The sequence below is a fragment of the Mastigoproctus giganteus genome, chromosome 6 (genome assembly GCF_048544385.1).
Source record: "Mastigoproctus giganteus isolate SK-2022 chromosome 6, ASM4854438v1, whole genome shotgun sequence".
In the NCBI taxonomy this organism is placed as follows: domain Eukaryota; kingdom Metazoa; phylum Arthropoda; class Arachnida; order Uropygi; family Thelyphonidae; genus Mastigoproctus; species Mastigoproctus giganteus.
In genome coordinates, this window is record NC_143580.1 from 55,803,179 (window position 1) to 55,827,070 (window position 23,892).

Consider the following 23,892-nt stretch of genomic DNA (forward strand, 5'->3'; position numbering starts at 1 on the left):
AGGAAACAATTATAGGATTATCAGTCAACTGGCTTCAATATGCAGTGGATTAAATTTGAGAGGGTGAAACCACAATACAATTCAAAAGCAAGTTTAACGAAAATATAGAGTTTTACTCAATAAATATTATAAAATTGCAAGCAGGTAGACCATCGATACTGTAAAACATAGACCAGCCATTGTTATATCCTTCTGGTAGATCTGTAACAAAAGAAAAGAGAAAAGACGTGGTGGACCTATTGAATACATTCCTCCCATTAAACATGACTATTAAAAAAAATTTAAAGACAAATCGAGGTGACAGTACATTGGATGCATCTGACATTGAAGGTATTATTTATGTTGATTATAATAATGATGAAACAATTCCTATATCGATTTTCTGTTGAAAGGTTCATAATAAATATTATAATGACTTGCCGTATTTATTTTTTGTGCAGTTTCCATATTTTCAGTTTGCCAAATTGATTAACTTCATAATTCATAGAAAATTTGTAAAAACACAAACAAATCTTTTTTATATATATTTATTTTTTTGAATTTTATATCTTGTAATATAACACCTAGATCTTAAATAATACACTATGTAATATTTGTTGGTACATATATTTCAGGCTAAATTTTAAAAAACAATATAACTTCAATTTTCTTTATTTTTTATTTCATGGAGTTGATTAGTTTGGCTTCTGAGTGGCTCATATTAGGAAGGGTAGGGATCTATTGGAATGAGTGCAGAGAAGAGCAACAAGATTAGTCAGGGGCACAAAAGGGTACTCTTAGCAAGAAAGACTTTAGTTCTGCAAATTGTAGCATCTGGAAACTAGACACCTGTGGAGAGACCTCATTGAGGACCTGAATACTTTTTGTTTGCTTCTCGGTGGTGCTTTTTAAAAAACATTCTGAAAAAATAAGTGATTTAGAATTGCTTTTTCGGTGCAGTCATATCAGCCATGGAAAAGTGCATCTGATCTTTGAATGAAAATCACTTCCATTTGGAATGCAAAGCCCATGTACTACTTAAAAATTTTTCCCATCAGCCTGAGCAGATAGAGGAACAAAAGTTAAAAGCTAGGTTTCTCTTTTATCGTTGGTAAAAATTTGAGACTTAATTGTAATCTTTTTGTGATTGGTGAGGAGCATAGTGGACTGCAAAAAAGTTGCTGTGAAACATGGCCAGTATGTGTGGTGTGAAAACCAGCTCCACCGGCAGGAACAAAGTGCTTGCACGCACACACACCCCTACCTCTGATCAATATTTAATAATCACAGGCGTTTGTTTTGTAGGGGAGTACCCTGTATAAAGCGACAAATGTTAAAACCTAGGTATTCTTGAACGTCACTGAAAAATTTGACACATCATATTGCCGTAACATTTGCGGAAGAAGAACCAGCTTTGACTGTAGGAATTAGTCATTGAGAGAAATACGGTAATAGCAGATGTGGCAGGAGAATGAGCTTTAATGGTAGATAAAATTCAGTTCCATTCAGTAATTTACACATTTATTGAACGAAGTAAGGGCTTCAGTAAAAAGAAAAATACGTCATTTATTAAATTAGCATACCAACCTATAAAATTATGCGTGCACGCACACATGCACATTATCATCATGATATAAATGTTAACTTTTAGTTTGTTTCGTTTACAGATTTTAGAGGTGTCCTTCATGGCAAATACACTTCTGTTTGGACACAACTGTGTAGAAAACTGCCGAAATGGGGGGAAGAAAAAGAAATCCGTGTTTTTAACATTCTAGTTCACGGACAGATAGACGGGAAGTAATATTGACAAAACTGTACTGACATACCTTTCCTACACATATCTAAGAGACAATCCTCTACTCTGATTGTCCGTATTACTGAGCCACCTGTACAGTCTCTTCTCAATCTGCAACAAACCTGCAAGCTCCTCTTGCTCTCTTTCATATACTTAGTGATAAAACAAACCTAAGTGAATGCTGTGTGTATTAAATGTCTTCAAATAACAAACCTAATGTTCTGACCATATTTAACTAAAGTGGATATAGTAGTAATGACTGTCTAAGAAACATTTTGGCCTTAGTTGGACTTGTATCTGAAACTCACATGATAACAGCAAAGTTGAAAAATGATTGTCAATCAACTATGAAAATTTTTATCTTTTCTCCTTTAACTTTGTCTGTCAAGGTAGTACGAAAAATAAGGAATTCATAAAGCAGTATCTTGATTAATCACCATCTTAAATAGCGACTAAATTTTGTGCTCACAAAAAAATGGATTTAATTCCACAGAACCAATGTAAATTTTCATGACTGTAATCAGAAGTGTACATTTTTACAGCTATGCCGATACGACAAGCATTCTCTCTCTCTCCGATTTCAACAATGTAAACAAAATGAATTACATGTGCACACCAGATCCACACCCAATTATTGGGGAGAATAGAAATTTAAAGTTACCATACTGTATGCACTACACCAGCAAATATTCTTTATGGCTCTCTTCAGTTTCATTTTAACATGCCAATTCATTCTGAAATGGCAAGTTGCAGAACCTATTTTGAATTTCGTTGTAGACTGATTTCAAATAATCCATAATAAAAGGCATATAAACCTGTTGGTTGGGGATGGTAATAATTTTGTAGTACATTGCAGTTCAGATAATTCAATATCAAATTAATGAGGATATACTGTACAAACATAACTCCTAATTTAAAGTGGGCGTGCTAAGAATGGTGTAAGGAAGTAGTCAAGGGGGATTCACATTGCATTAAGGGCTCAGTGGGAAGACTGCCTTGCCATTACAGCCATCCCTTTCATCTCCAGAAAGTGCAGTGCAAAATTAGTCTCCAAAGAGCACCAAATTGGTGTGTGAGAAACCCATAGCACTAGTTTTTCCAAGTCTGTAGATTTTCTTGTACCCTGTCAAGAATATCATCTTCAGTCTCTTAATGGTAGACTTGCACTAATCCTGAGTCTTGCAGTAAGGAATGACTACTTTCCATCATTAAGTCGATTGATGGTCACAAATTTTCAACAAAATCATATATGTGATATATGACTTGCATTCTATAACTTTTGTTTCTTTCATCCCAGATTAAGGGCACAACTTCAAATGATTGCAAATGACTTTCTTGCAAAATAAATCTGAAATGAAGCATTCATTTCTGTGGTTCACAAAAATGAAAAGAGAAAAAACAGCTGCTAGCAAAATAATGAAACAAATGCAGCAGACTCGGGTACATATAGTTAAAATAAGGTAGGGGTTTCATTTGTTATTGATAGAGCATTAATTTCCTTTATAAAGTGAAATAAGTTCTCTGAACAATAAACATAACTGATTTTCAGCATTTTACAAAATGCAACTAGACAATTAGGATTAATTTCCATTTGTGTACATACCATTACAGTTAAAATATCAATTAAGACTGATATCTTAAATTAAATTGAGGATATCAAAAGTTCTCTAATTCATAAATGATGTATTATTACTGGAGAAAAATATTCTGTCTTGAAATAATTGTATAGATATATCATTTTCTTTCCTTTATAATAAGAAAGAAAAGTTATGTGGATATTATCATTAGTTGAGCCAAGCCATATGATGCAAGCTTAGAGCATCAGCCAAAAATTAAATTAAATTAAAAAAAAAACCCTTCCCATTTCACCCATTTGGTCACTCTAAATGTTTGTCTAGTTCAACCTTAAATTTATTTAACCTATCTACTTCCACAGCAACAGATGGAGGTCTGTTCCGCCAATCAGCTGGCTAAAGGCATACGATGCAAGAAAGCAAGCTTATGCAGCATCAGCCAAAAAAAACTCCCATTTCACCTCTCCATTCGTTCTAAATGCCTGTCCAGCTCAGCCTTAAATTTATTTAGTCTATCAACTTCCACAACAAAAGATGGAAGTCTGTTCTGCCAATCAACTACCCGCTGGCTAAATGCAAATTTCTGCACATTTATACTACAACTGTCTTTCCTCAATTTGAAACTGTGCCCCCTCAGGTTCTTAATCTGAGCAAGAGGAAGAATCCCATCAGCATTCAGCTTGCTCAACCCATTCAAGGCCTTGTACACCTCAACCAGATCATCTCATTTGCAGAACTTAAGCCTTTCTTGGTAAGAGAAACACTTTGTTCCCCTCACCAATCTTGTTGCCCTTCTTTGTACTCGTTCTAGCAACTGTACATCCTTCCTAAAATGAGACCTCCAAACCTGTACACAGTACTCTAGGTATGGCCTGACCATTGCCTTGTATAACAGGATAATCACTTCCTGTCCCTGCTAGAAAAATTCCTATATATCATTGACAAGAATCCATGACCTGCTCAGCGAACTTCATATTTGACTGCAAAATTACTCCCAGGTCAGGCACCTCTGTAGCCAGGTGGGCAGGAGCAGCAGTGTGTAGCACACGCTTCTTGATTAGACCGGGGTTCGAGCCCGTGACCACCAAATATGGAGGATGTGGAAAGGTCAGAGAATGACCACTGCATATCCCTGGAGCAACGGCCTTAGTTACTAATGCTCCTAAAAACCAAACAACAACAACCCCCAGGTCTTTTTCACTTTCCACTTCCTTGAGTGTAGTACCACACAGTTGGTATGTTTCTCTTCGGTTATTGCTACCCATATGCAGTGCTTTGCATTTGTCAATATTAAACTTCAGTTGCCACTTCTCAGCCCATTTGCCCAACTTATCTAGATCCAGTTGGAGTAGCATACTGTCTTTACTGTCGTTAACAAACCTGCCAACCTTTGTATCTTCTGCAAACTTGGACATTAAACCTGATATACCTTCATCAGTATCATTGATAAATATACAAAACAACAATGGGCCCAACACCGAACCCTGGGGAACTCCACCAATAACATTTGTCCACGAAGAGCAGTGTCTATTGGTTACCACTTTCTGTCATCTCCCACCCAACCATCCCTTTATCCATTGTAGCGACTTACCCTTAATGCCATAACTCTCCAATTTGTGTAGCAGTCTTCTGTGTGCAACAGTATCAAAAGCTTTCCTGAAATCCAAGTATATGATATCAAAATTATTTTTGGCATTCAGTTCCTTTGTGACCACCACCATATAGTATCCAATCAAATTGGTCAGACAAGACCTCCCTTTAACAAACCCATGCTGTCTTAACTATTACTGCAGTCTTGTCTAGATGATCCTGCAATGCTTCTTTAACCAGTGATGCCATTATTTTCCCTGAACACAAGTTAAACTAACAGGTCTCTAGTTACTTGTCACCTTTTGAACCCCCTTCATGAATTGGTGATACATTTGCAAACCTCGAGTCCATGGGGCCTCCCCTGAGTCTAAGGAAGCTCGTAATTATGGCTAAGGGTTTGCTTACTTCCTTTGCTGCTTCTTTTAATATAACTGGATAGATCCCTTCCACCCTGAAGTGCCTTTTTTATGTTTAACTTCAATAATTTCTCCTCCACTTTGCTCTGTTATTACAAAATCACTTAGCTCCCTGTTAGTTTGATAAACTTATGGCACTCCCCTCATTGAATAACTCGTGTGTGAATGTAGATGCAAAATACTCATTCAGTTTATTAGCTACCTGAGCATGATCATCAATCGTCAACCCATCTGTGTTAAGTGGTCTAATCTGATTCATTCCTTTCCTTCTAGAGTTTACATAAGTAAAGAACTCTTTGCTGTTTTTCTCTGCATCCTTTGCCAAAGGTTTCTCGTAATCTGCCTTCACCTGCCCAACTTCCTTTGTGACTTGATTACAGACTAGTTTATATCTGCCATAGGCTTCTGTGTCACCTGATACTTTATATGCATCCCATACATTTTTCTTCTCTGCCACGAACCTCATTAATTCATCTGACATCCGTTTAGGCCTAAACCTTGAATAGTATTTCTTAATTGAAACGAAAAGCCTAGTTTCCTTCAAAATTAAGTCCCTGAAGGCTTACCATTTATAATTCAACATTGGTAACATCGTCAGTTGATCCCACTGTACAGTGGGATCAACTGACGATGTTACCAACAGTAAATTCTAAGTGGGAAGCATTCAAGGAATTAATTGTGGATGCTACTAAAAGTTTCATACCTATTAAGAAATATTGTTCAAGGTTTAGGCCTAAATGGTTGTCAAATGAACTAATGAGACTCGTAACAGAGAAGAAAAATGCATGGGATGCATATAAATTATCAAGCGACTCTGAAGCCTATGGCAGATATAAGTTAATCTGTAATCAGGTTATAAAGGAGGTTCGGCAGGCGAAGGCAGATTACGAGAAATCCTTGGCAAAAGATGCTAAGAAAAACAGCAAGGATTTCTTTACTTATATAAACTCTAAAAGGAAGGGGATGAATCTGATTGGTCCACTTGACATTGATGGTTCGACTGTTGATGATCCTGCTCAGATAGCAAACAAACTGAATGAGTATTTTGCATCTACATTCACACATGAGGAATTATTAAGGTTTGAAAATGGCAGAAGGTTATCAAATTGTAGCGAGATACTTAATGATTTTGTAATAACTGAGAGCAAAGTGGAAGAGAAACTGTTGAAGTTAAACGTAAGAAAAGCACCTGGGGTGGATGGGATCTATCCAGTTATATTAAAGGAGGCGGCAAAGCAACTAAGCAAACCCTTGGCCATAATTATGAGAGCATCCTTGGACTCAGGAGAGGTTCCCACGGACTGGAGATGTGCAAATGTATCCCCGATTCACAAAGGGGGATCGAAGGGTGACACGAGTAATTACAGACCGGTTAGTTTAACTTCTGTTCTGGGTAAAATAATGGAGTCGCTGGTTAAAGATGCATTGCAGGATCATCTAGACAAGACTACAGCAATAATTCAGACGCAGCATGGGTTTGTTAAGGGAAAGTCTTGTCTGACAAATTTGATAGGATATTATGATATGGTTACAAAGGAACTGGATGCAAAAAATAATTTTGATATCATATATTTGGATTTCAGGAAAGCTTTTGACACTGTTGCGCATGGAAGACTAGTGTACAAATTGGAGCTGAATGGTATTAAGGATAAGTTGCTACAATGGATAAAAGGATGGTTAAGTGGGAGAAGACAGAGGGTAGTAATCAATGGGTGCTACTCTTCTTGGACTAATGTTATTAGTGGAGTCCCACAGGGTTTGGTGTTCGGTCCACTGTTGTTTTGTATATTTATCAATGATATTGATGAAGGTATATCAGGCTTAGTGTCGAAGTTTGCAGATGATACAAAGGTTGGCAGGGTTGTTAGTGACAGTAATGGCAGTGTGCTACTGCAACAAGATCTAGATAATTTGGGCAGATGGGCTAAGAAGTGGCGACTGAAGTTTTACCTTGACAAATGCAAAGTACTGCATATGTGTAGAAGTAACCCCAGAGAAACGTACCAACTGTGTGGTACTACACTTAAGGTGGTAGAAAATGAAAAAGACCTGGGAGTAATTGTGCAGTCAGATATGAAGTTTTCTGAGCAATGCAGACAGGCTGCCAGGGCAGGTCATGGGGTTTTGTCAATGATATATAGGAATTTTGCTAGCAGGGAAAAGGAGGTGATTGTCCCTCTGTATAAGGCAATGGTCAGGCCACGCCTTGAGTACTGCATACAGGTCTGGAGGCCTCATTTTAGGAAGGATGTAGATTTGCTTGAGCATGTACGGAGAAGGGCAACAAGATTGGTGAGGGGAATGAAGGGATCCTCTTACCAAGAGAGGCTTAAGTTCTGCAAATTGCAGTGGCTGGAGACTAAGCACCTGCACGGTGATCTGATTGAGGTGTATAATCTTGAATGTGTTGAGCATGCTGAATTCTGATAGGATCCTTCCACTTGTTCAGATTACGAACCTAAGGGGGCATAAATTCAAATTAAGAAAGGACAGATGTAGAATAGATGTGTGGAAATTTGCCTTTAGCCAGCGGGTGGTTAATTGCTGGAACAAACTTCCATCTGTCGTTGTGGAAGTTGATAGGTTGAATAAATTTAAGGAGGAACTGGACAGGCATTTGGAGGGAATGGTGTGATTTTTTTTTTTTTTTTTTTGGCTGATGCTGCATAAGCTCATACACTTGCTTTCTTGCATCACATGCCCCTATTACTACTAACTGTATTGAAAGTGATGTCTAAAGTCACCAAATATGGAAAAACAAAATCTAATAGAACAAATTGTGGCAAAATTGAGCTTTTTGAAAGAGATTGCTGTATGCTGTAAAAGATTGTGGCCAGAAAGCAAAACTGCTGTCTAAAGTAATAAATATGGAACTTAATCAAGGTCTCAGCAATCCAGTTTAGCTAAACAATTTGACAAGAACTTCATAAGGCTGAAATTTATGGCAGAGCCATTATTGTAAAGCTATTTGTTAATGATGATAATGCTAGAAAGAGGATGGAATGGTGTGAGGAGCACAAAAACTGGACACTTGATCGTTGGAAATATCATATTTGTAGACGGATCATCATTTGCACTTTTTCCAACATCAGGGAGAGTTTGCATTTCGAAAATGCCAAAGGAAGCATATATCCTGGCTGTTTGTGCCAGCTGTCAAACATAGATGAGGATCAACAATCTCTGCAGCAGTATTTTGGTATTCTTTAGGGCCTATCTTCATCCTGAACAGGTGAATTATTGCTACTGATTATTTTGTTATTCTGAGTTGACTGGGTTCATGCCATGGTGCAAATGTTGTTTCCCACAACTATGCCATGTTTCTAGATGGTAATGCTCCAATACACATAGCCAGGTTTGAGCAACATCTCCCATGGCCTTGTGCAATCACCATACTCATTGAGTCACTGGAGATATTTGCAGAGCAGAGTGAGAAAGTAGATATCCTCTGCCTTTATCACTCAAGGAGCATGAAATGTTCCTCCATGAAGAATGGCCCAATATTCCTTGTAAGACAGTTCAAGGTTTATTTGTATCTATTCCATGCAGAATACAAGCTGTTTTAAAAGCAATTCCATTATTTTGTCCACTCCTGTATCTTATGTAACTTAAATTTATCTTGCCCACAACTGATACTCTGAATGCCCATATACAGTATGTCAACTATACAAAACTGAATTTTTTTGTTATGTTCTTATGGTGGGAAAATGTATATTTCTCAAGAGTTTAGAAAGCTTATTTACATATTTAGTCGCTTCTCTTGTACCAGCTGGTGTTGAGGTTTCACACAGAGATCACCATCTTTTCTGGTCACGAGCAACAGTTCTGACCTGTCTCCAGGCCACTCCCCTCTCAGCCAGGCTATTATGGATTTTATCTTCCCATTTCTAGAGGGTTTGGTTTCCCAGGTTAAAAAAAGCAGGAACCAGTTGTCCATTCTAGTGACATGGCTGCCCTGTTGAAGTTGGGCTTCTTGGATCTGCATTTGAAGTGGATATACATTTAATGCAGCTCTGAGGTTTGATTCTGGACTCTGTGTTGTCTTGTCTTTTGTTCCACTCTACGAAAGTACCTCAGCTCGGAAGTCTGCAATCAGCTCTCATGCTGAGAAAGGTCCATGACTCACAGCAAACTTGGTCCTCTTGCTGATAAGCCCTCGGTTTATGGCGTGGTATAAGCATCTTGGGGCTGCAATCTTTGCATTTAACTCTTTGTCTATTTGGCCATCCTTGCTGATGATAGATCCCAAATACCTAAAGTGCCAAAGCTGCTCAATGTTTCTCTTATCTAAGATGATCAATGGTCATACAGATTTGCAGGAAATTACCATAGACTTGGTCTTGCTGGAGCTAATGGCCATTCTGCTTTTCTCCATAGCTTCCTGCCACACATTCAGGTTATGTTGAAAATTTTCTCGTGATTTGGCTATCAAAGCCACATCATTGCCGAAAGCAGGCTCAGAGATGGCGAAATTTCCCAACCAGAAATGTGCCTTGCAGTCCTTGATGATGAGAGATATGGGGAGAGAAATATATCCTTGTCTCACAGTTGATGTTGTCAAGAATCTTCTGACTTTGCATTGCCAGTTCTAATATAGTTGCGGCATCACTTGTAGTAACTCCTAATAGTAGCTATTAAGCTTCTGCTAACATTTTTCTTCACCAGCACTCTCCATAACTCACACCATGGAGCCCTGTCAAATGCCTTCTCAAGGTCAAGGTAGCAAAGATGCACTTCTAAATCACACCCAGTGGATTTCTCAATAATCTGCCAGAGTGTAAAGATAAGATCTCATGTGCTCTTTCCCTTTCTGAACCCTTACTGTGCCCCCTCCAACTGCCCTTCCATCTGTTTCCTCAGCCTCATTTCTAGTACAGTAAACCCCCGCTATTCGTGGGGGTTACGTTCCTGAGAAATGTCGCGAATACTGAGTTATGGCTCCCATAGTAATAAAGGGGTTCCATTCCAAAGTATGAAATATATAAGAAAAACTAGTCTAAAATTGTCTTTATGTATTATATGTACCTTCATAATATGACTATGTACATAGACAGTACATGGTGAAATGCAAGCATATGGCATCGAAATGAAAATAAGAAACAATTTAATATTAAATGCAATATTTATTAGAAATTTCAAACAAATCTTTCAAACCAGCACCTTTGCTAGCTAAAAAACTTATCCCGCCAGTGCTATCACCAGTTTTGCTAAAGTGTTGATAAAGGAGTTTTGCCTTTTCACAAATGATTAGTGAACTTAACGGAATTTTATTTTGAGTTCGGTCTTCTATCCACAGATTTAAAGCCTTTTCCATTTTTTCTAATTTAACATCACGAGTTACAGAGCAAATTTTTGAAGCAATTAGCACGTTTTCACGGACACTACGGCGGATTTTTTCTTCCGATTTTTTGATTGATCGTACCGTTGACTCATTGATTTTATAATGTTTTGCCACTGAGGAGACACTTTCCCCATTAGAAATTTTATCTAATAACTCAATTTTATTTGCTAATGTCATCACTTTCTTTGATATTTTCACATTTCCCTTGTTATTCGTAGCCATATTTTTGTACAGGTTAGAAAGAACTTGTCCACAATAAAGTCACTTTCTTCCATTAACACACTTGAAAAAGTCTGTTTTACATTGCAAAACGGTAGATTTATCACTTTTGTAAGCATATCAATTTATAAATTGATAAATTTATTCAATTTATAAGCACATAAATTAAAAGCAAACGACGAAACCTTCCATGACAAGCGCATAACACATACTGAACAAGGATTAGCGAGAAACATCCACGCTCGCGATTTTGTCACCCCTCTCCCCCCACCCACTGAGCGTTGTTTTGACCGGGAAAGATAATTTTAGCCACGCCCATGTTTTTTTATGGCGGAAAAATATTCACAGCGCTTTAAAATTCACTTTTTTTTTTTTTTTTTTTTTTTAGGTTTCGTTTTGTATTAAATCGCGAATACAGATACCGCGAATAGCGGGGGTTTACTGTATTAGAAAATACACCTTCCCTGGAATGCTAAGCAAGGAAATGCCTCAATGGTTTTAGCATTCCCAGTTGTCACCCTTTTTTTAAAATGGGCACAATGACTGATAAATCCCAGTCTGACAGTATCTTCTTACTTTTCCATGCCAGCTATATCACTCTCAACAGAAGACCCATTCCTGCGTCACCCATATACTTCATCTCGGGTGTTATGCCATCATGTATGGCTGGCTTTCATCTTTTATATAACCACACTCATCTCTGCTAGGCTGATATCGTTCTCTTTGCTATCTGCGTCTACAATATCACATTAGCTGTCTCCCTCACTGTCGCGATCTTCATCCCCCGCCAGATAGTTCCCAGAAATCCTCTTCCACGTATTCATAACTTAACCTGCCTCGATTAAAGTGAAACTTCTTTTGATTTGATGAACTCCAGTGGATGTTCCTTCATGTTCTTGAGGACTCTGTTGAATAGTTTCTAGTTTTCTTTCTTTACCGTTTCCAAGAATTCCCCCGAACTTATTCCATGACTTTGGCTTTGCTGCTATAATTGTCTGCTTGTCTTTTTCTCTCTGTGTCTTGTATTCCTCAATTTCTGCTGGTCCTTGATGACAGACACCTCTTTCCACTTTTTTTTTTTTTTTTTTTTCCCCCTTCTTCTACCTCAGCTTTCACAGATTCACTCCACCATACTGTTTGTTTCTTCTGTGGGCTGAATTGGGAACTACCACAGACTTTGATTGCAGTTTCAAGTACAATTATCCTAAGGAATGTTCATGCTGCCTCCAGGTCCCCAGACCCTCCCCAGTGCTTTGCCTCTGTTTCTGAATGACCTCTTCCTGGTATTTCTTTTGGATGTTCACTTGCTTTAGCTTATAGGTTTGGGCTTTGTGTAAGTTATCTTCCTTCTCCCTTTCTTGATCTTCTTCACGGGGTGTTCAAACACTAACTCCATAATCAGCAGAAGGTAATCTGCTTATTTATGAACCCCTTTTTAACAACAGCACTCTGGACAAACTTCATTTTATTCGTCTTTGCTGTTATATAGTCAATAATGGACCTCTCATTCCTCAACAATTCCACTCTAGTGTACTTATGTATAAACTTATGTTAGGTTAGGTTATAACGAGATCATTAGCCATGCAGAACTGCAAATGATGCTCACCTCTCCTTCTCTGCTAGCACCCTTCCACTTCATTTCCTTTCCAACTCTCTCATTCATGTCCACAAGAACAACATGTCATCTCTTGCCATCTTGTCAAGTGTTCTTTGCAGCTGCTCATGCGTATTCATCTTCATTGGGAATGTATGTCACGACCGAGGATATTTCACCCATCCGTTTGCACCAGATGTTTGTCAAGTCTTTCCTTGAATTTATTTAAGCTGTCAACTTCCCCAACAACTGATGGAAGTTTGTTCCAGCAATCAACCACACCTGCTGGCTAAAGGCAAATTTTCTACACATCTATTCTAAAACTGTCTTTCCTCAGTTTGAATTTATGGCCCCTCAGGTGCATAATCTGAACAAGAGGAAGAATTCCATCAGCATTGAGCTTGCTCAAACCATTCAAGACCTTATACACCTCATTACTTTGCAGGTGCCTAGTCTTCAGATGCTGCAATTTGCAGAACTTTCTAAGTAAGAGCAACTGTTTGTTGCCCTTCTCTGTACTCGTTCCAGCAGCTCTACATCCTTCCTAAAATGAGGCTTCCAGACCTGTATACAGTACTCAAGATGTGGCCTAACCATTGCCTTATACAAAGGAATAATCACTTTATCCCTGCTAGCAAAATTACTGTATATCATTGACAAGAGACCCCATGAGCTTCTCTGGCAGCCTGTCTGCACTGCTCAGAAAACTTCATATCTGATTGCACAATTACCCAATTCTTTTTTTTTTCATTCTCCACTACCCTGAGTATAGTACCACACAGTTGGTTCAATACTCTGGGGTTACTGGGGGCTCCACTAATAACATTTATCTACTATGAGTGGTGACCATTGATTACCACTTTGTCTTCTCCCACTCAACCATCCTTTTATCCATAGCTGCAACTTGCCCTTAATTCCGTTACTGATCCAATTTGTACACCAGCCTTTTATGTGCAATGATATCAAAAACTTTCCTGAAATCCAAGTATATGATATAAAAATTATTTTTTACATCCAGTTCCTTTGTGACCACATAGTATCCAATCGGATTGGTCAGACAAGACTTCCCCATAACAACCCATACAGTCTGAATTATAAGTGTAGTCTTGTCTGGATGAATCTGCAATGCTTCTTTAACTAGTGACCTGTTAGTTTAACTTCTGTGGGACAGAAGTTAAACTAACAGTTCTGTAATTACTCGTGTCATCCTTTGTGAATTGGGGATACATTTGCACATCTCCAGTCCATGGGTGTTTCCCCTGAGTCCTAGGATGCTCTCATAATTAAGGGTTTGCTTATTTCCTTTGCTGCTGTCTTTAATATAACTGGATCGATCCCATCCACCCCAGGTGCCTTTATTATGTTTAACTTCAATTTTTCTGCAACTTTGCTTTCAGTTATTACAAAATCATTTAGCTCCCTGTTTGAGTTTCATTAGCTTCTGGCTTACACTTCCCTAAAGAATTCCTCATGTGTGAATGTAAATGCAAAATACTCATCTTAGTTTGCCGGCTACCTGAGCAGGATCATCAACAGTCAAACCATCGATATCAAGTGGACCAATCTGATTCGTCTCCTTCCTTATAGAGTTTACATACATAAAGAAGTCTTTGCTGTTTTTCTTTGCATCGTTTGCCAAAGATTTTGTGTAATCTGCCTTCACTTGCCTAACTCCTTTGTGAGATTACAGACTAGCTTATATCTACCATAGGCTTCTGTGTTGCCTGATGACTTGTATGCATCCCATGCATTTTTTTCTTCTCTGCCACCATGTCTCATTAGTTCATCTGACATTGATTTAGGCCTAAATGTTGAACAGTGTTTCTTAGTTGGTATGAAGTCTAGTAGCTTCCAAGATTAATTCCTTGAATGCTTAATGAAATTAATTGCTGTCTGCAACAACTGTAGTCATCTTTATGAAAGCACATCCCTTCCCTTTACCTCTGATGATAGTTACATCTTTAAGTAAATCCCACATGAGTATACAGTGATCACTGTATACTCATGTGGGATTTACTTAAAGATAGGTGGCAGTGATCTGCCGATTCCACTTGGATTCATTGGACCCATATGTTTTAAAACTGTGCATTATTACACCATAGTTGATATGTTATATCATGTTAAAGGGCTAGTGTGCATATAATGTGTTATATAATGCTAAAGAGCACAGTTTGCATCTGTGTATGCTAGGTCAGAGAAGTACAGTTATTTTTTATTTTTAACAATGAGTAAAATCATTCATTAGCAGTCACACAGGTTTGAACCACAGTCCATCCACTCATTTACTCTAGGCCTAATTTATATTTCACACACACATATATATATATATATATATATATATATATATATATATATATAGAAGAAAGCAGAATTAACACTAATATCCAAATTATTTTGATAATTTAAATCATTTAAACTACTGATATATTCAGGACAGGACAAATTAATGCCATCAGAAATGATTGAACATTACATAAGCCTGCAAAAATTTGAGATATTTATTTTTATATCAAACTATAAAGCTTAAAATGTGTAACCATAACCTACAAAGGGCTCTAACCGTCTCAGTATATAGCTAAGTCATACTAATTCAAATATTAACAAAATAAACAATCAGTATTACCATAATGTCATTACTGAATAAGGCCTACATCGAAAGGCACATCAACTGGGGCTAGCACCTTTCCATATATGCCATCAGTAACAACATGAGCTATCTGTAATAAATATATATATATATATATATATATATAGTTATTATAGTAAAAGCACAATAAGTACTATACAAATGCTGAACATGTATATGAACACAACAGTATACAGCTTACAGTAGGCCATAAGGCCAAAATAACTTATAAAGACAAAAATAGCCCATGTAGGCCTACAAGGCCAAACCCTGGAAATAAACATATAATTAGTAATGAAATATAAATATATAATACAATGATGATTATGTAGTTAACTATTGGTATAGAGATACATTGAAAGGGACTTTTTCAAGGGCTAACCCTCTCAATATATCCTACCAATAATTAATGGAGCTATCTGTTTCTGATTGCCATCTGCCTGTTTATCAGTGTCCAAATCTTAAACTTAATGTTATAATTTAGTAGAAAACAGGCAAGATAACATTTAGCCTGACAGATACCTTCGAAACGTATATATAGAAAAAGGAAAAAAGAAGGCCAACTATAATTTCAATTTCTGTTGTGGTATTATTTTTTATTTATACAAAAGCAGGCTTATAGCTAACATAAGGAGAAAGGAAGTAGGGATAAGTATAGTAATAGTACCTGAATTTCCCCCAAATTACTCTAATAGATCTTGAGGTATGAAAAATTAGGGTTAGATAGTGAAAAGTAAAGAAAAAAAGCATTTATATAATTGTACATGGGATTTAACTGGGGGGGTAACTGCCCGACCCTTTAGTAAGGGATCCTGGTATGTCTATAAGAGGACACTGTATGGTGTTAAATAGATAAAGGTGAAATATAGAAAATTAGAGGAATGGCTAATTCCTAATACCCAATTAATAGCTGATTTATCATAAATTATCCCATTACACAAAATGGTATATGTTCTATACTGAACAACAAATAAAATAAAGAATAGATAATTTAGAATGACCAATAAAATAAGTCAGTAGTTAACAACTGCTTACCACATTGAACTGTTCTACATGTGCTCAACTTTTTCGTTCTTTCATGTAGAACAGTTCAATGTGGTAAGCAGTTGTTAAATACTGACGTTTTTTATTGGTCATTCTAAATTATATATTCATTTTATTTTATTATTTGTTCAGTATAGAACATATACCATTTTGTGTAATGGGATAATTTATGATAAATCAGCTATTAATTGGGTGTTAGGAATTAGCTATTCCTCTAATTTTCTATATTTCATCTTTATCTATTTAACACCATACAGTGTCCTCTTATAGACACACCAGGATCCCTTACTAAAGGGTTGGGCAGTTACGCTCCCAGTTAAATCCCATGTACAATTATATAAATGCTTTTTTCTTTACTTTTCACTTTTTACTGTCTAACCCTAATTTTTCATACCTCAAGATCTATTAGAGTAATTCGGGGGAAATTGAGGTACTATTACTATACTTAATCCCTACTTCCTTTCTCCTTATGTTAGCTATAGCCTACTTTTGTATAAATAAAAAATAATACCACAACAGATTGAAAATTATAGCTGGCCTTCTTTTTTCTTATTTCCTTTTTCTATATATACGTTTTGAAGGTATCTGTCGGGCTAAATGTTATCTTGCCTGTTTGCTACTAAATTATAACAAAATTAAGTTTAAGATTTGGACACTGATAAACAGGCAGATGGCAATCAGAAGCAGATAGCTCCATTAATTATTGGTAGGATATATTGAGAGGGTTAGCCCTTGAAAAAGTCCCTTTCAATGTATCTTTACAACAATAGTTAATCATCATTGTATTATATATTTATATTTCATTACTAATTATTATGTTTATTTCCATCGTTTGGCCTTATGGCCTACTGTAAGCTGTATACTGTTGTGTTCATATACATGTTCAGCAGATGTAATGTACAATCTGCTATTGATGGCATTAATCTTATCTGGCTAATAACTTTTATATTCATCCCTATTGTTTATATATATATATATATATTTTTTTTTTTTTTTTTTTTCCTTCTCTCCTTGCAAGCTACTTTTCAGTACCTGCTTCCATGTACCACAGACATCCCCAAATTGTATATTTAAGGATTTCTTCAAAATTATTGTAGTAAAATATTTTGTATGTGTATATGAAAATGGAATGTTTATAAGAATTCATTTATATGCAATATTATTTTAATTTTTAGGGATAAGAACTTGATAGCTAGCAATGAACCACCTGGTCATGGAGCCTTTAGTAAGTAATAGAAAAGTATTTTAGTGTGGGGCATTGCCCTTCTCAAAGTGAGATTTCAAAACACCCTTTTAAAAATGGGTGTTTTGAACTTGAGTTTTGTTATTGTATTATTTTGTTAGTATAAATCTGTATAACTTTGTATAAGGATATCTGTATATGCAGGTACATATACAGAATCATTATATTAGTAAACCTCATTAATTTAGACTTTTTTTATGTATACTTATGTTTATGCAGGATGGGTTTTTTTGTCTAAACAAGAATTTAACAATACAATTGAGAACTTTTTTTTCTGGAATGATTTTGCAATCACTTTAAGGAATTATAGCCATTTGAAAGAAAAATTAAATTGAAATGAAAATATGGCATTTTTAGATGACATCTGTACATGTCCTTCAACTGAAATTTTTTAAAGTGATAAAGCAATATGAGGTTCCTTTTCTTACTTCCCAATACTGCAGTCTCCTACAGTCTTTGGATCAGTGAGTCATTTCTCAACTGTAAACATTTATATTGAAAGAAACTGTTTTAAAAATGTTTTTGGTGATTCTGATTGTGAGAAGGACTTGAAGAGAAAAGATGGCTAATAAAAAAAAAAAATAGTATCACATAAAAAGTACTTATTTTTAAGTTGGTGGTTTACAGCTGGCCTGCAAGTTGGAATAAAGTAAAGCAAAAATACAGGTAGCCCTCAGTTTACGATGGGGTTCCATTCCTGTAGGAACTGTTGCAATAAAAAATCTGTGTAAAATGAACCTAATTATATAATGTAAGTCAATGGGTTATGTTCTAGGCCCTTCTCAAAATTGACATAAGTAATATAATATTATTACATTTAAAGTTCTGAAATGAATGCTATGAATGTAAAAACAGCATTTTTATGAATATAAATCAGTTAAGTGTAATACAGTATAAAATAACCAAACTAAATTTAATTTAAAAAAAAAAAATTTTTGTACATTTACTTTTATATGTTCAAAGCCCAGACCGAAAGTTTTTTTTTTTTTTTTTGTAAGTGCCACTGTAAGGCCCCTGCATTGATGTTTTTTGGCAGTGGCATAATGCAGGGATTTTACTTCTCCAATGAAGTCTGTGGTTGAGGATTTTTTTTTTTTTTTTTTTTTAAGAAAGCGTACAGTGTTGACTGTCAGATTTTTTTTTTTATTTATTTATTTTTTTTTTCTCAGAATAAAGGTCAATGGATACAATTGTGCTCCTTTTCACTTTCACACTTCGTTCCCAGTCATGGTCAGTCTCACGGAGCTCATCAATGAGTGTCTCCATGGCTGAAAAGATGTACTGTATATTGCTTTTATTCATAGATTTTAGCAAGGCTCTTCATATTTTTCTTTCTCCTCCTTCTGTTGACTTAGTTCTTTAGACAATTCTTCCAAGTCTTCGTTGGAAAGCTGCTGTCCATGGCTGTCCAACAGCTCTCTTACGTCTTCAGCTTTGACCTTGTCCAATCCTGCTTCTTGCACCAGCCTGCTAACATCTTCAACAATGTTCTCCACTGGCTTTAATCCTATGAAGTTGTGCATAAATCCTGGAAGAAGTTTGCACCACACTCCATTCAAACAGTTCACTGACGCTTCTCCCAAGCTGTGGTGACATTATTAATGCCTTTCAAAATGCCAAATGAGCACCAATAATCTGATGGTTTTGTCTGACCTGTCTAAAACTTGCACCATTTTCATGAAGGTTTGGCAGAGGTAATATGTTTTAGAGGTTGCTATTACCTCTGGTCAATTTATTGCAGAACCGAAGTGGTGTCTGGTGGTGTATAAACAACACTGACGTCCAGAGATGTTCTGACTTCAGCAAGGTTTGCAGGATGGACAGGGGCATTGTCCAAGAGAAGAAGAGCCTTGGCTGGTAACTCACTCTCATGACAGAAACGGAGCACAGTAGGGCAAAAATAGTTTGTGTACCAATCCAAGAAAATTTCTTGTGCCACCCAAGCCTTCCTGTTCAATTTTCAGACTGGCAGCGTGGCTTTGTTTAGGCCCCTGAGAACACGTGGTGTCTGTGAATGGTACACCAACATTGGTTTTAGTTTTAAAGTGCCACAGACATTTGTGCTGAGCAGAAGTTTTAGCCTGTCTTTTGCAGCCTTGAAACCTGGTGCAGACTGCTCTTCATGGACAGTGAAGGTTCATGATGGCAGTTTCTTCGAATAAAGCCCGGTCTCGTCAACATTAAAAATGAGATCAGGAGGATAATTGCTCTCCTCTACAATGGCTTGAAACTTTGCAGGAAATGAGGCAGCTGCCTCAGCATCTGCACTTGCCACTTAATTTCACACAGCAGCACTTACTTTGGGATTTACCATTGCATGAACCATTCCTTGCTACCTAAAAATGTCTCATAACCACCCTCTTATTTTCTTAATATCTTCAAAAATTGACTTTGCCTTATCAGTAATAACAGCTTGAGTCAATGGAATGTTTTTTGATTTGTCATCCATCTACAATGACAATTTCTCCTTTTTTTTTTTTTTTTCTCTAAAAGATTACTTTTGCTATAACTCACTTGCATCACACTTATTTTTGTAGTGTGTTGCATTGACTGTTTTATTTCATCTGCATTTTTCATTATTGTATTCACAGACATGATGGAGACAATTCTGTACTTCTACACACATTAGAACATGTCTGACCATCTTCTATTTTACGAATTACCTCCTTTTTTTTTTCCAGCATGATAGAGCTATGTGTCTTTTTAGTGACATTTTCACATTCAGTTCTCTTACTAGCCATGGTGTCTCTCATTTTATTAATTTAATCAACAATTTTTAATTGTAACTCACAAATGGACGCTATAGAATAGTGGCCCAACAATAGTACACCAACAAGCGAATTGAGTGTTCCTCTTCTCTTATCTCTGGCCACCTTATCCCTGATTGGCTTAGACGGTAGATGGGGATAGCTCTCCTCTCTGATTGGCTGTGCATTTTTGAAATTTTTTATAGTTTTTTTTGATATTTTTGGCCTTCTTGTTTCAAAACTGTCGTTATTGTGATTTGTCGCAAAATGAGGGTTTCTTGTATAGTCATAAGTACGTGAAACGAGGCTACTAAACTGTGACATTGTTCTTATTGATGTAGATAGATCAGTGAGTGTCAGGATGTGTTCCACAACAGTGGAAAAAAGGATTTTTATTTGGGGCCATAAGGTTGTGGCTAATGAAAGTGAGGCTGAATATTAAGTGGTGACAGAAGAATAAAATTCTAGGTGAAGCAGGGTGTGTAAAAATAAAATTACATGAACCCATAATTTATCTCAATTGATGCAGTTATGAAATCTGCTGATTCAGATATGGAGTTCGAAAATTATTTTTATACTGACTCCAAGAGAAATATGTTCAAGTTAAGAAGTGGCAATACAGTTGGACCTTGACTTGGCAGAAAATTGTCAATTTTTCAAAAAAAAGAGGTGATTTGTAGAGGGGGGGCTGTCAACATGTGATTAAATTCATAGTTATTAATATTTAAAACAATTTTTTGTTTAAAAATTATTATTCAGGTTCTGTTGACACTTGAAATCATCATATTTAATTTTGAATATAAACATTTTCATATATTTTTCTTTTTATTATATTTACTTCAATACCATTTAAATTAACATGTTGCTAGGATATGATTACATTTGCTTGTTTTTTATGAACTACTACTTGAAAATATTCACTTCGTGTTCTGTAGTTGAGCTTTTCTCTAATTCAGACTACCTCTTTTTCCCTATTAACAAGGTTTTACTGTATATGCACATAAGGCAGTGCTTTCCAAACTTTTTTGATGCTAACTACTATGTATGTGCCAAAAATATTTTGATACCCCACTTTTTGTTTCTTGTTTTTATGTTGATGGTAAGTACAATGCCCTTTGTTTTGGGCCAAAACATGTTGGTTGGGGTGCAGACTTAACCAAGGCTATCTGAGATCAGCTGTATCAGTTATTAGTGTTCAAAGAGGAAGCATATCCGGAGCTTGTTGCTCTCACTAATGAAACACGTAAAGAAGTAAATCTCATATTTTTAATGTATTACTCAAGAATTGTATATGCAGTGAAAGGAAATCAGTAAAAATATTGCTGATACGGTGCTAAAATTTGGTAACATCCTTTGGAATGTGATTTGACATCACTTTGGAAATCTTTGATATTAAGCTTACCTTTGTTTTTGCTAATGATATATTTGCCAGCAGGTAGTTATGATGGTAACACCCATGGTATATCTGAAGGTAATAGCATTAGCCAATACTGGCAGAGTTGCTTAGTAGTGATAGAACTAATTGTCATAATAACACTTTTAACCGATTTTTGATAAATTTTTTTGAATTTTATTTTTATACAGTCAAACCTCCTGAATCTGGCAACTTTTACATCTTATTTTTTGTCTGAGCCTGGAATTTGGTCATATTAGTTGAATGTTGTATACTGTTTGCACCCTTATTATGATGTATAGCACTGTAAGCTTATTTATAGTCAAGAGAAAGGTAACATACTGTACATGGAAAAATATATTGTGCAGCACAATAAAAAAAAAATTTTTTTTTTTTCTGTACCACACAATAAATCATTGCTAAAATTGCACACGATTGCCTGAAGTTTTGCTGCTAAATTTCTTTAACGATGCAATCCTTTCCAGAATAGGTAATGACCTGTGTTCGTATTTTGAACCATCAAAATCTTCCAGGCCACTTTTTTATACAAGTGAAAGAGTTGCCATGTTGTTTACAAACATGGCAATCAAAAAGTTCGATAATTGTATTATGCCAGCCAGGTATCTATATGAACTGCAGGATCCAGTAACTTTGAGTAATCCATCATTGATTATTAGTGTGTAAGATGTTCACAAATAGCACTACACAATCCCATGATGTGCTACTGAATTTCCCAGTGTGGTTGGAACGGAGTAACAATTTTTTTTGACTCTGAAGTCTTCACCCTTCACAGTCAGCTTTGGTCATTCTAGGAACTAAATTTTCTGATTCTCAAATATTTTGCCAGATAAGGATTAGAAGTTAATTATATTTTATGGTTTTGTTGCACCATCCATTCTGGATATACTGATTACAGCATATTTTACACTTATCTCTTAATTTGTTTTTGCTTCTCAAGTTACATAGTACATTAGTATTTGGTATATGACACATTAAAATGTGTCATATACCATGGACTTATTTTATTTTGTACGTGTTTAATATATAAATATATTAAAAATACATTTATTTTTTATGGACTTTATATATACAATTGAACTTGATTATTTTGAACGCGGATATAATGAGGTCGTAGCTGTAGTGAATAAGCAAATGCTCTCCCCAATTTAAGTTTGAGCAATTATATATACAAAAATTTCGTGTGTGTGCAACAAGTATGTTTCACGGATATATCGAGCAAACTTAATACCCTCATTTCCAAAGTATAGACCACTGAGTTACTGTATTTTCTTTCTGTGGCATTTTCCTTCAATTAAATTTTGTAAAGAACAAGATTTACCTGAGAGCGCTAATTACTATAGACATTTAGTTTCGTCCATATCTCCCCCATTTAGAGATGCAATAAAAAGTACTTCAATGGAACATTAACTGCATACAGGAAACTTACAAAAGTAAACATTTGTCCCTGAGAGAGGAACAAGTTACCATATTTGTCGGTTGCAATTCGGTTAAATTTTTGTAAACAACACGTGACATCTTCAACAGTGTTGGGAACAGTGAAAGCCACTTTATAGGCTTTTGCTGTTCCCAGGTGTAGTGCACATTTAGCTGAATATTATACAGCACATAGGTACTATATAATATTCAGGTTTTACCAAACATTTATGGCATTGGTAACAAAAATAGTGAAGATTTTGTCCCTCAATGAGTGTGTGTCTATTCATGACAGTTGATATCATTTGAGAGTTAGAGGTAAGAAAAAAAAAGTGCAAAAAATTTAATTTATCATCTGCCATTTCAACTTTATGGACAAACAAATAAAATATTTTATCTGCACTAGTAAACAACCACACTAAAAATAAGAAGATGAAGAAAAGTGACCTGGTTGATATTGATCAAGTGCCTGAGGAATGTTTGAAGGTGCAGAGGAATGCTGGTGGCGCCTCCGTAGCCAGGTGGGCAGGAGCAGCAGTGCGTAGCACATGCTTCTTGATTAGTCCGGGGTTCGAGCCCGTGAGCCAACAAATACGGAGGATGCGGAAAGGTCAGGGAGTGACCACCGCATATCCCCAGAGCAATATGGCCTTAGTTGCTAATGCTCCTAAATAATAACAACAAGGAATGCTGGTTTCCCAATCAACAGCCTACCCCCATATTAAAGGTGTTTGCAGAAATATTTGTGAAACAGTTAGGCATGAGAATTACATATGTAACAGGGGATAGCTTGATCTTTTTAAAAATTGGCATAAAGTTGTTTATGCAACAATCAATGGAAAAGCCCTATCAGCAAATTATAAAATGGTAAATGAATGGGCAAAAAAATTTTGGGTAGGA

The 23,892-nt window shown here is 36.1% G+C and overlaps 1 protein-coding gene across 1 annotated transcript in view; it reads left to right on the plus strand.

Moving 5' to 3' along the window:
- LOC150084294 (uncharacterized) overlaps positions 1-23,892 on the plus strand; it is an 83,110-nt gene that overhangs the window by 24,201 nt on the left and 35,017 nt on the right. Inside the window, exon 5 of the mRNA XM_090375970.1 lies at positions 17,351-17,400. Within this exon, the coding sequence (XP_090232096.1) occupies positions 17,351-17,400 (50 nt within the window). The remainder of the gene's footprint in view (positions 1-17,350; positions 17,401-23,892) is intronic.